General features: G+C 49.4%; 1 protein-coding gene across 5 annotated transcripts in view; it reads left to right on the top strand.

The window, feature by feature from the left end:
* Positions 1-14421, top strand: part of MID1 (midline 1) — a 351552-nt gene that overhangs the window by 225713 nt on the left and 111418 nt on the right. For 3 of the 5 annotated variants that reach the window (XM_041740833.1, XM_041740834.1, XM_041740831.1), the window contains exon 2: positions 13384-14099. In XM_041740833.1, coding sequence (XP_041596767.1) covers positions 13440-14099 — 660 coding nt within the window. In that variant the 5' untranslated portion in view covers positions 13384-13439. Of the gene's footprint in view, positions 1-3472; positions 3608-13383; positions 14100-14421 lie in introns of those variants that run through there. The other 2 variants (XM_041740832.1, XM_041740835.1) reach the window with 2 other exon arrangements.

Raw genomic sequence — 14421 nt, 5'->3', positions numbered from 1 at the left:
ACAATTCAGAACAAAAGAGTCACTCCTCTTTCTGTTGCCTTAAAAAAAAAAAAAAAAGACTTCATCCCCTGATTGTAGGGCTTCAGTGATCACGGGAAACGTTTAAAGCCTGTTCTTCATAATAGTTAACCAGGAGTTGTGAATAAAGGTTACTTTTCTTTCTTTCTTTTTTAAGATCGCAAAGTAGCTTCAGGGCATTGTGACCATGAGGTTTTTGTGTGTGGCTGACTTTGAAGTTGAGAGAGAAAGCCATTTCCTTTGAGGAAAGGAACTATCATATTTGAATTTCCCAATCTGTCCATACAATAGGAGTCAGTTACTATGTGACATTGTCATTACCTCGATGAGTCAGGAGACCGGAGTGGTGGTGCGTGCCATTGAACGTCAGCTTCTGGGTGTTGGGAGAGCGATGGTGGGATGCCGGACTGGCCACCATCCCCAACTGTTTACTGAAGCATTTTTCTCCTGGTGGATAGCAAGTGGGAAGGGGAGAGTGTGCACTTTCTCTGCCTTCTAGAGGGGTATCGTAGGAATGAAGTAAGAAAAAGTTTTCCCGACTGACAAGCATCTTCCAGGTGGAATCTAGCTGCCGCAGCAACCCAACCCAACCGGTCCATCCTTCAGAGACTGGACCTCTTATGTCATTTTGCTATTTTCGGGGCAACCCTTTTCAGACACGAGGAGGCATCTGACAGGGGGGTTTAATATCTACATTATGTACAAGTTTCCATTTTTGTGCAGGGGAAAGAATGGTTCTCGAATGCGGGAGGGATGTTGTAACTGAGGGGCTGGTGAAGAGTGAATAGCCAAGTGTCCCAGGTAATTTTGCAAAGGTGCTTTTGTATATGGGTGTGTGCGGGTGCGTACAGGTACACACATGCATGTTTTTTTTCAAATATGTTTTTTATTTATTCACGAGAGACACAGAGAGATTGAGAGGCAGAGACACAGGCAGAGGGAGAAGCAGGCTCCATGCACGGAGCCCGACGTGGGACTCGATCCCGGGTCTCCAGGATCACGTCCTGGGCCGAAGGCAGGCGCTAAACCGCTGAGCCACCCAGGGATCCCCAACACACATGCATGTTTATACGTGACTCCAAAATTCGATTCCATCGTAGGCATCTATGGGATCTTCCATCGACATAGACTAGATCTCTGAATGGGTGTAGAAATGCCCGTCCACCCAGCAACACTGGGAAGAGCATTCGGGAAGGCGGCGTTGAGGCGCTGTTCATCTGCGGGGGGCTTCAGGGGGACCAGCGGCCGCTTCGTTTCTGCCACCCCCAGAGGGCAATGCGGAGGGCTGTCGGGGTCCGGTGGGCCAGGTCCCCGCTCTCGCCTTCTCTTTCGCGGGCTGTCCCTGCCTTCGCCACCACATCCTTGCCTGCCGCTCGGCCTGGCTTAGACCACGGAAACATCAGTCATTTTGGCTTCAGTGTGAAAGAGGTTCCATGTGCCTTTAGCGCTGGATGTTTTCTTTCTTCGCATAAACTGCAAAAGGGGGCACCCAAGGGGGCTCCGTCGGCGAAGCACCTGCCTTCGGCTCAGGTCATGATCCCGGGAACTGGGACGGAGCCCCACGTGGCATCGGGCGCCCTGCTCGGCGGGGAGCCTGCTTCTCCCTCTCTCTGCCCCTCTCCCCCTACTCATGCTCCTGCTCGCTCTACTCTCTCTCTAAGAAATACAAAAATAAATAACAAGCTATATAGGACATGAAATGTCTGAGACCCTCCGACGGTGGGAAATCTCCTGCAGAGGTTGCCAGACTAGGGTCTAGAGGAGATTATAAGGGTTGTTGTTGTTTGTCTTTCTCTTTTGTTTTTGAGGGGTGGAGTACGTGTTTGTTTCCTGGTGTTTCAACTCTAGAGGGTCCGGCTTCGTTTTTCCACCACGGGGCCAAAATATGGACAAGTTAGCCGTGTCTCGTAGAAATTTTGCCCATTTTAACGTTGTTTTAACAAAAGCGATGCTTTCAGAGCTCATGATGAAAAGTCCTTTCAAATTCTATTTGATGTATGCGTGTCTTTTCTGCGGAGAGTGAGGACTTCTTCGGGAAGTCATCTGTATGTGCAATTGAGTAATCCCTTTGTTTATTGTTAACAGACAAATGAGATTACGATTTGTACAGACATAAGCCAAGAGAGTAGATGTTTGCATTTTTATGTCCAAACATGTGAGGCATGCTTTGGTTTTACCGTGAGGTGTTGCAATGGCATGAAAGTGATGAATGTCACGACATTCAAGGCAGGCAACAGGAGGAGGTAGGTGGTCCTTGCCTCCTGCTCACTGTTCAGCGACAAGTTCTTACACACCTTTGGTGGAGGCCAGATGTCTGGGTTTGCACATGAATAGTGCAGGTTTGCAATCAGCATTGTTTTTTGTTCTGGCTTCGTGGTTTTTTTTTTTTTTTTTACACTTTCCTGATGATTTACTTTGGTTGCAGTTTCTTGTCTTGCATGGTGATAAGCAACATCCTTGAAAGAACTGCAGGATAGGCCTTTTTTTTTTTTTTTTCCTTTTGGGAAGACTACTTCCTCTTCTTCCTTTAGACAGTCCATTTTTAAAAGATTACTTCCCATTCTCAATTCACTCTTTCTTTGCCATTCTGGAGACTGAAATCTGGGACACTCACCACAGATTTGCTCCGTGTGTAGGTTGTAGGCATTATATGTATACATAAATATAGGTATATTTGATGTTATATGCATGTGTGACATAGGCATATATGTGTGTGTATATATGTTTTGCTTCTGTGAGTATGTGCAAATGTATGTATTTCATACACGTGTATTTTCAATTGTTTATCAGGATGATCAACTGCAATTTAGACCTCTATTTTGGGAAGGAGAAAAAATAACCACTTTATTGTGTCTGTACAAGAGCTCGTTCTTCTTGATGTAATGTTTTAAAAAACTTCTTCCAGGTATTATATTTTAATTCAGAAGACAGACACAAAATAATAAGTATATTATTAAAAACAAAAAACAAAAAAACAAAAAACAAACAAACCAGCCCAGCGTCCAGAGCATAATGGGATCATGTGCTTAGGAGGCCGCCAAAAGGACTGAAATGCAAGGGGGGCGAGCGCCTGTCGCTGACCCCGGGAGCTGGGCAGGACGCTCCTGTTGGCAGCATGGAAAGCTGGCATCCAGCGCTCAGCTGCAGGACACTGACCTGCCGCTGGTCCCCGTAAGCAACGAGGGTACAGATCCTGGTGCCAAGTCATCATTTTTTTTGGGACGAGGCAATGGGTGTTAATCTGCCCCGAGCTGCCTTGTCATTTGGCTTGAGTTGAACGTTGAGTGGGCGAGGGCATAGGGAAGCCCTGTCGGGTCTGTGGAAAAGGCAATTGGAAAGCAAGAGGGAGTTTTGATTCTTCAACTCAGCAGCCCTGGCGGGGTGGATGAGGTGGAGCTGGCCTTCCTGGAATTGTCGCGTCGATTTTCCTGTTGTGTTTCACTGTTGACGCTCTCACAGACACACAGGACCGCTCCAGCACTGCCTGCCACCCACCATCTGGTCTCGGTGGCCCGTCTGTCATTTCGTGGGTCCCCATCCTCTGCCTACGGCGATGTTTCTTCAACAAGAACTAGGGTGCAGTCCATTGGTGGGTATTCGAGGTGATCTATTTGTAAGAATCTGGAGAGAGGCTAAAAGAACTATTAAGGACAAATGTGCTGTTTCCTGTTTTTAACCTATTGATCAGCTTGCAGTAGGAGATCTCGCATTTGGGAGACTGTCGAGGGGGTTTCTTTACTATTAAGACCAGGCGGGATCTGGGCATTGGTCCTTGAGAAATCAGGATTGCTTTTTTGCATTGTCATTGGCGTCTTTTTTTTTTTTTTTTCTTGTCTGCTTGTATAAATGAACTCCAGAAGGTGTATTTAAGCATTCTGTTAAGTAAATTTGGAAGACTGGGTTTCAATTAAAATAACCAGACAGTGTGACCTAGCTCCCATTTCTCCTTAATTTTTATCATTAAAGCCTTCGTATCCCCAAAGACATCTGCTGTGCTTCCAAGTGATTCTTTTCAGGAATGTTCATTCATTATTAATCAGGTTACATGGTCAAGAGAGTATGTGATTATTTTAGAGACTATCCTAGAGATCCAATTACTAAAAACCGAGCACATTATGGACAGATGTGCAAGTATAGAAAAGGTTTTGCGAACAGTTTAATTCAATTTGCATGAATTCCACCAGGTGGGGGTTTGGTGAAATTAAAAGTCTTCCCTGTTTCTCACTTTTGGTATCAGGTAAAACATTTTAACAGGAGCACTCCTCAGAACAAAGGTGAAGTGGCAAGTTATAAAAAACCATCTATTGTATTAATTAGTTACTTTAAAACTTGAGCCGAGTGCCTCGGTGCTTATCTGCTCGTCACGGTTTTTTTTTTTTTTTTTTCTTCCCTCCAGTCAGTTCCCTCTGGCCGCTTAAGATTTGGTTAGCAGAAATTCTTAGTCGTCCGTCACTGATCAAGGGAAGGAATTTGAGTGTGCTGACAATCGGAGGTTCACCAGAGATATTTCAGAGGCATTACCTTATAGAATGTTCCAGATCACTCTTTTTTCCCCACCTGTTCCTGCTAGCGTGTTATTTGCACTGTTGCTTTAAGAGCCACTTTGCATTTTGACCGCTCTCTGCCATAATTTGGAGTAGGAAGTAGCCTCTGTTGTGGTATCAGTTTCCAGTCTTTCAAAATGCCACTAAATTCAAATGGATTTCCCTCTCCCCCCTGCATCCCCCCATGGCCCCGTTTTATTGTGCACTTACTGACGCGCCTGTGTCTCAAATCAGCGAGGGTGCTAATCGGTAGAGCAGCATTTGGGTAGGGTGTTTATTTTGTGGTTTTTAGAACTCAAAGCTAAATGCTAAACCACAGCCAAATATGCAGACATTGAGTGCTTGCATTGTGTCATTTAATTTGTGGTGAATTCATCTTGAGTAGAGCACCCAGTTTCTCTTGTTTCTGCCTCACCAAACTGAGGCTAATTTCCAAAGTTTCACAGTTCCAAAGTCTTGAGTCCTCTGAAAGTCCGTGTTTCTTCTGATCTAAGATAAAAACATCATTCTGCGGTCCTTAAAAAACAATTCCACCTGTGGTTCTCTAACAGGGATAATCTCAGAGCAAAAATCCAAATGGCAATAAGCCAGCTAAATCTTTGTTACTCGTGTGAAGAGGGGATCGAAAACTGACTGGCTTGTGGTTCGGAAATTTAGGACTTTTTAAAGAAAATTTATTCGTAGAATTTGGGATGCTGTTTGTTATACACAGCCCTTTTGAGGCCCTCCCCTGCACCCCGGCCAAACCGTTTTTATGTGATTTGGTGTAACGTTTGTACGGTTTCGGTGGTGTGTTCGTCGTCTCGGTTATGTTTTGGTAAATTTAACATCAAACTTAGTTTCCATTACTCCAGAGGGTATGTAGAAAAAAAAAAAAACGGAGTAAGTGCCTCGGGAATCATCCGGGCAGTGGCTGAGAGCCACCTGGTAGTAACAGTTGACCACCGGCCACCCAGTGTTGGTATCCGTTTATTCCTTGGTCTGGTGATTCATGAATTGCCCTCATAGTGATGGCTTTCAGAGCCATACAAAGTGAGGGACTGAAAGGAAAATTATCGGGGGCTGGAATGCATGCTCTTTTTCATATACTCCAAATTAGAAAAATGATCTTTGTTCGTGGAGTTTGCAGACATGACATAGAAGAGCTGCAGGGAGGCACTGAGATGGGTTTACCTTATGATTAAAATGTCAAAACTCCATGAAGAGAAATTTGGAATTCAGAAACTCCTGGATGCCATGCTGACAACCAGGTATCTCCTTATTCTAGTGGGTGATTGAACTCCCAGAGTGCACTCGGTCTGGAGACTCCTAGTCCTTGGTCAGCTGCACATATGGCTGAAACGTCCACGCTCTTTTTTTTTTTAAGATTGTATTTATTTATTCACGAGAAACACACACACAGAGGCAAAGACACAGGCAGAGGGAGAAGCAGGCTCCCACGGGGAGCCCGATGCGGGACTCGATCCCAGGACCCCGGGATCACACCCTGAGCCAAAGGCAGAGACTCAACAGCTGAGCCACCCAGGCGCCCCTGAAATTTCCATATTCTTGCAATTTTGACCTGGAAAACTCGCCCACGGACTTTGGCCACAGGTCAAACCTTGCAATGCATGTCGTCTTCATGGGGGTCCTAGGTGTTCCTTCAAGGTGTAGATTATCTTTGTGTCATAGCCAAAGTCGGCGGGGGGCGGGGGGGGGACTACCAGGAATAAAATTGTGAGATTCTAACATGAGCTAGCGAGCAGGATGACGGCAAGGCTTGTGACAGCGCGGGCCGGGGGTTAAATGTTTTCTTTGCACTGACTTGCCAGGATGGTGGTTTGGCCTCTTCAGAGGAGGGGGCAGAAAAGATGAAGCCAACCGACGCGAACCCTCGTCACTTCCATCTTGCTGGCTTGTAACAGTAATCCGTAGGGCATCCATCCTGCGCTCCCCATCTCCGTTCTCAGGCCCACACCTTGTATCTCAGCTAAGACAGGTGTCCGTCCTCTTCCACTGGGGACTTTCTCCTTCCGTCTGCTTCCCCCAGGACCCTGCACCTTGGACAAAAGAGAGCCCCTCTCTCTCCAGGAGAGTCCTCCTCCCGGGATGAGTGCCACCTCAGGATGATGATACCTGGAGCCCGGGGGGTGGGGGGGGGGCGCGCAGCCAGGGGCCATCTGCCCAGGCAGCTGTTTCTGCCAGATCACCGTAGCCGTCACCTGGGTGCCAACGTCCCTCATCTCTGCACCCTCACCACCAGCTGTCCATCTCTGTGTTGATTAATTTTCCTTAACCCCAAGAGGCACGAGCCTCTGACATCCAGATTGATCGTGGGGGATTTCGAGGACTAGGTGGTCATTTGGCTCAGGCCACCCATTCACGATTGGCCTCAAATTTAGACTCTGAGTGTCATCTCCGTGTGAGATTTGTATGTGCACTTGCGCGTGCACGCCTGAATCGGTCCCAGAGCTGACCCAGCTCTACTGAAACAATGGCATGAATCATTTAAACCGGGGTCCCATTACTGATCACTCTGCTATGTATCAGGAAATCATATTTTGGAATGAATACTTTGGTTATTTTGTAAATAGGATAGTCACACTGCTTTGTGGTTTTCAGCCAGAAGCTTTACTTTGTTCATCGTAAACTTCTAGGACACGTCGCACTATTTATAGCCATCTTCTAAAACAATTCTTCTTTGTTTAATATGAAAACTCCAAATACAACAGCGGCTGGGGTTCTTTGGGCCTCTAGGAGGTTCTGCAGTCAACTTAAAAAAACCAGAAAACAAAACCAAGAAAATAAACACGAAACACACAAAAGCATCTCACAAAGGAAAAAAAGGACTTGTGCTAGGGACATAAGCAGAGGCAGTTGTTAAAAGCCCTAAAAGGCCCCATCTCCTGGGTCCCTGGGACGGGAGGCGAATGTGTGGGAATCTGGTTGAAGAAGCGGTTCGGGAGAAGCTCAGGCCAGGTTTTGACCCCCGAGCTAAGGCATCCCTCGGGACTCGTGGCCAGCAGGGAGCCGCTCATTGTTTAGGCCTTTAAGAGAAATGACAGGAAAAAGCTGTGGTGCCAGAAGCACGTGGCAAAGATGAAACTGAGGGGCAGAATGACTGGAGGTAAGAAATCAGATTAGGGGGTGGTTGGTTGGTTGGTTGGTTGTGTGGCAGGGAGGCAGGCGGTAACAGGCTGGGGACACGGGCAGACCCGGGTCAACCCAGAGGCAGCGCGAGCAGAGAGAAGGAAGCCAGTCACAGCACCAGGGATTGACACTCGCATGTCTTGGCCAACGATTTGGGTTTGGAGGAAGGAGAGTGTGGGGCTTCCTATTGATGCAGGAAGAAATCACCACCAACATGATGGCTTGAACCACACTGGAGGTCAGGGTGTCTTAGGGGCTGCGTTCCTTCGGGAGGCTCTAGGGAAGAGGAATCTGTTTGCCTTCTGCAGCGTCTAGAAACAGCTCACGTTCCCTGACTCGTGGCCCTTCGATCTTCAAAGCCAGCAATGGTCATCGGTCATCAAGTCTTTTCTGCATCTCATGGCCTGGCCCTATACTCCTTTGCCTCTCATTTCCACATTTAAGGGGGGCCCTTGTGATTGCATCGAGTCCACGTGGATAGTACGCTCACCTCCCCATTTTCGGGCCAGCTGGAGCCACGTCAGTTCCATCTGCAGCCTGCCTTGCCCTTTGCCTTGTAACCTAAAGTAGTCACAGCTTCTGGGGCTTAGGATGTGGCCGTATCTGGAGGCCATTTATTCCGCTCCCCGCCAGGGAGGGAGAAGTAGAATGTGTGGCGAGTTTCTGACTTTCAGCGATCGGGAGAATGGAAGCACCATGAGGAGGCACCAGAGGCTTGTAGGGCAGACAGGTTTGGGAGGGGAGCTGATGAAACCCATGAGATGCACGCTCTGAATTGAGGCATTTACAGTAAATGAGGCAGAGAACTGTCAGTGCTGAGCTGGGATTCTGGAAAGAGGTGGCCTGTGAGAGACAAGCCTGGGAGTCATTCTCAGAGATGCTGTAGGAGAAACGAATGGACGACCTGGACGGCTTTTTCTTTAATTGAGGTGTTGTTGACATATAACTATATTAGTTTCAGGTGTGCAGCACGACTCCTTGATTTGCATAGAGCGGGTTATTAACTACAGCCACCGTGCTGCACACTACATCCCCAGGCCTTACTTCTTTTACAACTGGAAGTCTCTACCTGCTTTGATGACTTTTGGATGGAAGGCTAGACCCTCAGCAAACAGCCAGGCTCTGCCTCGCTGGAGGGAGAGGTCAGCAGTGGTTAGAGAGGGGAGAATCGGAAGAGCACAGCTTCGGGTGACATCCAGAACGAGAGAGGATGGGACAGGAGGAAGGCGGAGGTGTGAAAACATTGACATTACCATTTTTCCTCGGAAGTCTTGAGTCTGTAAGAAAGTTTCTCGAAAAGGTGTCTTGCATCCAGTACACCCGACTGCAGCCCGTGACTGAGGATTGTTCGGAGTGAGTTCTGGAAGGAACCAGAGGGAACATCTGTGGACCCTCTCCCAGGGCCACACAGCTAAGAAATAGCCGAGCTGTGTAGACTGTCTGGCCAACCCATCCGGCTCTCCTTTCCCTCTGTCCCTCTGACTCTGTTCTAGACTCCAAACCGTGGACAGGCAGAGGTGTGAGCTGTAAATTGTTGCCATTCCCAGTTTGTTGCAAGGAGTTCCCATGATTACCCACATCCTCCTCTGAATGAGGACCAATCAGCCCATTCAGAAAAATGTTGAGCTATAGAATTTCCTGACAATGACATGCACGTGTGATTTCCTTCCATTGTAGGGAAGGCTGAGAATCCCTCTCGCTCTCTCTTTTGAGGCTTAGAAATTAAATTATGGGCGTTAAGAAAAGGAAACGATGACATTTTTCACAAACTCCCTCCCTCCTCCCCCACCTGTTTGATGAACCCTTGTTCGTCTTCAAAAGTCCTTCTTGGGTCTTGCCTCCTTTCCGAAGCTTCCGGTCTTCCCCTACCCCGTCTTCTGGCACGTGTCTTTTGTTATGTTGCACAGCAGTTTGTTCATGTTTTCTCTCCCCATAAGATCACTGAGGCAGGGGCCAAGTATTACCATTGTTAGAAGGGCTCAATATTTGGTGGAAGAATGAATGGTATTTTCACTTCTCGGGAAGCTGGAGAATAAACCATGCTCACTTCCTCGGGTGGGGGGATGGCATGCATGCTCGCCAGTAACATATTGTCGAAGAACATAACAAAAATATTACCCGTGCCGCAGCAAGATCTGCATAAGGCAAGAAAAAGGTCAGATCCACCATAGATCTGGAACCCAGAGCCCCTCCCCTGTGGGCAGCATGCAGGCAAAAGACTCAGAAAATTGGCTGCACCTCCGCTCGCATCCAGGTATTTAGTCATCACTTAATACAATTAAACCAACATTTACGGCGTAGACACTCGCACAAAGCACCGCGCCAAGCGCTATGGCAATAAAAGAAAAGGATCCTGTTCTGAGCAGCTGCTATTAAATCATTCTTACGTGAAGTGCCCCTAAGCGCTCGCCTCACCATTATTTCCACTGATGTCAGGGTGAAATCCCATCGCACATCATTTCCCGTTAGCAGCCGAAAGCCTGTACCCGCTTGTCCGAGCCTCCCTCCGCCCCTCGTTCCGTTGTCGCCCACGCGGCATTTCATTCCTGTCTCTTTGCGGGGGAGAGTCTCGCTGGTATTTTCTCTAGCTCTGCGTGTCTCTATCTTCTATGTGAGTCAGCAAAAGAAGGTCCTCGGGCCAAATCCAGCTTGCTACCTGTTTTTGGAAATCCGACATTACCGGCCAGCCGCACTCACTCGGGTGTGTACTGTGTGTGACTGCTTTTGCGTGTTACCACACCCGACTTGAGCAGCGCAACAGAGACTGTCTGGCCCGCAACGCCAGAAATAGTTAATGTCTTGCCCTTTCTAGAAAAAGTTGGCTGACCTCCCCTCAAATCTGCTGAGAGATCCTTTGAGGCAGTGGCTGGGTTGCGTGCTCTGAGGTTTCTAACCCCAACATCTGTACGTTTACCAACTCATTCAACAAATGTTCGCGTCCCACTGTGTGCAAGGCAAGGTTCCAGGTGCTGGCGGTGTACGTCCGGCAAAGAGCAAAGCAAAGTCTCTGCTCTTGTAGAGTTTACATTCTACTGGTGGGCCGGTGGGGAGGGATGGCTCAGTGACCAGACTAATAGGATGCGTTGGGTGACAAAAGTTTGGGGGAAAGACAAACTGAGGCGGGGGGGGGGGAGGGGAGGAGGATTGCTGTGATGGATGGGCAGGTGGTCGTGGTGGTAGCAGGGGAAGTGGCCTTATGTGGGACAAGCTCGGCGTGTTTGAGGAATCGCAAGGAGGCCTTGTGCCCAGAGCAGAACCAGGGGTAGCGTGGGAGGAAATGAGGTCATTGTCTGAGTCTGTGTTTTCTGGGGCTGGTTTTCTTCTGGTGAGTTGCTCTCTGACTGAGATGGGAAGCCCCTGGAGGGTAGAGCAGAGAAGAGGCAGGCTCAGTCGTGCCTTAACAGGCTCTCTGGCTTCTGAGTAAAAGATTGGGAGCGGGGGCAAGAGGGAGCCGAAGGCAGGAGGCCATTAAGAAAGCTATTGTGATCATCCAGGTGAGGCACGATGTTGGCTGGCCCACGATCATAGAGCTGGGATGGTGAGGATGCTGGATTCCGGCTTCTGGAGCCAGCTCCCTCAGTGTCTCCTGAATACAACATCAGCGTTTCCACTGGGGTCGGCAGCAGAATCACCTCTAGAAATGGTTGATTGTGCCACGCTGCGGTGGGATCCTGGCACCTGGCATAAAAAGGCAGTCATCACGGCTCTCCAGACATGACTGGGGCTCATCCTTCCATTGGGATCTATCGGTAGGCGTTCTTGTGACAGCTGAGAACAAAGCAGACCAAAAGGGCAACGTTTTCCCTTTAATTTACGTCCTTCAGATGGAAAGGGAGAAGTTCAATTTAGAGATAATTCTGTTTTTCCATGATCAACCAAAATAGTGGTTAATAGCTAACCCCTTTCAATTTCTTCCAAGCCATGTGTCGGAAGGGGTGGCTAGGACCGCGCGGGGACGGCGGGTGTCTCCCCACGGCAGCCCTGGGGTTGCCACTGCGCGTTGTGGAAACATGAGCAAGCTTTCATATTTCAAATCTCAGCTGCCCATTTATTCCTCCGCCTGTGGTTAACGTTAGCGAAGGGCTGAGGATCTTTTTAAGACACCAGGCTCCTATGAAGCCAGCAGCTCTTTAATTTTTAACAAACTCAGCGGCCACTTGACGCTTTTTAATGATCAGTTCCCATTCAGTTGGTGGCGAGACGAGCAGGAGCTTAACCAAAGCCCCCCCCCCCCCCATGGTGTTTCTGAGGGATGCTGTGGCAGGAAGGGCCAGCATATTCTAGAAATCCGCCAGTTTTGTCAATAAACGGAGGTGTGAATACAAAAAGGCCGCCTGTCGGAATCACTCAACGCAGCTGGGGATGAGAAGCCTTCCCACGAAGCGGGAAGCCAGCCCCCCCGAGGGGGATGGGACCCCCGCGTCCCCTGGCGAGCGGCACCGTTCTCCCACAGCCCGCAGTGCGCGGCCGCTGGTGTGCCCGGCGCTGCTCCGCAGACCTCTGCTAATGGCCTCGAAAGGGAGAAGGTTCAAAGAGCCTTGGTTCCCAGGCCTGCTAATGAGCGCGAGGCCTCCTCCCCGCTAACGAGCCGGGTTTGTGTGGGATTGTGTCCCCTGCCCCCTTGGCCAAGGGGGGGGGGCAGGCCCGAGTTCACAAAAGCAGCCCGTCGAGGTGGCGCGGGGAGCGCGCAGCTGGGCCACCCGAGGGCAGCGCGGTGGGCAGCACGGAGCTGGCGGGCCCGGCCTGTCGCTGGCCGCGGGGACAAGCCCTTGACGGGCCTCCGCCGGCCTCCTGGGAGGCCTGCGACCGCTTTGCAGCGCTGCCCGAGCTGCGATCCTAAGCACTTGTCCAGTGAATCTGGGGGCCACGGAAACCCTTGTTCTAATTAACTACATCGCTATTAGTCATTGGTACCCGGGCTCACCGCAGCCACCGAAAAGGCCCGCAGATGTTTCTCTCTGCTCCGCTCTGCCCACCCACAGCCCACTGCCGGATTAAACAATAGAATTATTCAGGAGAGTAACGAGCGCATGCCAAAAACCATCGCCTCGATCCCAGTCATCTCTGAGAAAGTCAGTTTTTCCTCAGGAATATATTTTGGAAGCTGACATCCCATACTTAGGCATTATCATTTCCGCTGAAGTCATGCGTTTGAATTCCTGCCCATTTCGTGCCCATGTGCGCGAGGAGAGCCTCCCTAACTTCTCCCGAGCCTGCTCTGGAATCGCGGAGTCCAAAGGCCTGCAGACGCGTACACACTCACGAGTGTAAGTTCGTCAACTCAGAGTTAGGAAAGAGTCCGGTTCATTAATTAACGTCTCTACAATTTTCATTCTCGACACAAGGTAAAAGTTGGCCGTGACACAATGAGATGATTGTGATGAGATACAAACCATGGCGATTACGGTTTCAGTAACTTGCCAGTGGGGAGTGAGACCTTTTTGACAAACAAAATTTGCGAAAATAGGAAAAAAAAAATGTGCTGCTTGCAGTGGCTGGAATTGGTGTTGCTGGCTCAGGGTGTTTCTACCCTCCTTGTTCCCCCAGCGAATAGAAAGAGAATTATGTGGGACGTACACACATTTACCCTTCCATGACCTGGGTTTGGAATGATTCCGAGATGCATTCAAAGCTGACAGCTGCCCATGGCTGACCCCCTCGCGCCTAATCAGATCTCCCGTTCTGTTTCCAGATAGCTGATCAGCTTCCTTGGATTTTGCTGATGACCCAGGAGAGCTTTGCCTGAAGATGGAAACACTGGAGTCGGAGCTGACCTGCCCTATTTGTCTGGAGCTCTTTGAGGACCCTCTCCTGCTACCCTGCGCACACAGCCTCTGCTTCAACTGCGCCCACCGCATCCTGGTGTCACACTGCGCCACCAACGAGTCTGTGGAGTCCATCACCGCCTTCCAGTGCCCCACCTGCCGACATGTCATCACGCTCAGCCAGCGAGGTCTAGACGGACTCAAGCGCAACGTCACCCTGCAGAACATCATCGACAGGTTCCAGAAAGCATCAGTGAGTGGGCCCAATTCCCCCAGCGAGACCCGCCGGGAGCGGGCGTTCGACGCCAACACCATGACCTCCGCCGAGAAAGTCCTCTGCCAGTTCTGTGACCAGGATCCTGCCCAGGACGCTGTGAAGACCTGTGTCACTTGTGAAGTGTCCTACTGTGATGAGTGCCTGAAAGCCACTCACCCAAACAAGAAGCCTTTTACAGGCCATCGTCTGATTGAGCCAATTCCGGACTCGCACATCCGGGGGCTGATGTGCCTGGAGCACGAGGATGAGAAGGTGAATATGTACTGTGTGACCGATGACCAGTTAATCTGTGCCTTGTGTAAACTGGTTGGGCGGCACCGAGATCATCAGGTGGCAGCTTTGAGTGAGCGCTATGACAAATTGAAGGTTAGTCCGATCCGCCTTAAGCCAACCCCTTTCTGCCAGCAAATGTCATGGAAATAAAAAGTGTATTCACTGCTCGCTGCATGGCAGGTGAAGGTTTTCTCTTCACCTTTGTTATCTGATTAGTTTTAGCATGTTTTTTGGCAGCCTATAAATGTTGCACAATAAGGGTATCTTGTAAAAGTTGACTGCTGCTTGTAATTTTAGCGTTGTCAAGGTGAGGGCGAATTTGAAAAATCTGGATCATTTTCAGTCCTTGCAGTTGAGAGAGGAGGGGGGGACGGGGGGGAGAAGGAAAGAAGGAATGGCAGATAAAATCTGGCTT

This window comes from Vulpes lagopus, chromosome X (assembly GCF_018345385.1).
Source record: "Vulpes lagopus strain Blue_001 chromosome X, ASM1834538v1, whole genome shotgun sequence".
Taxonomy (NCBI): domain Eukaryota; kingdom Metazoa; phylum Chordata; class Mammalia; order Carnivora; family Canidae; genus Vulpes; species Vulpes lagopus.
Note: the sequence above shows the minus strand (reverse complement) of the source record. Positions and strands in the feature narration are given on the sequence as shown.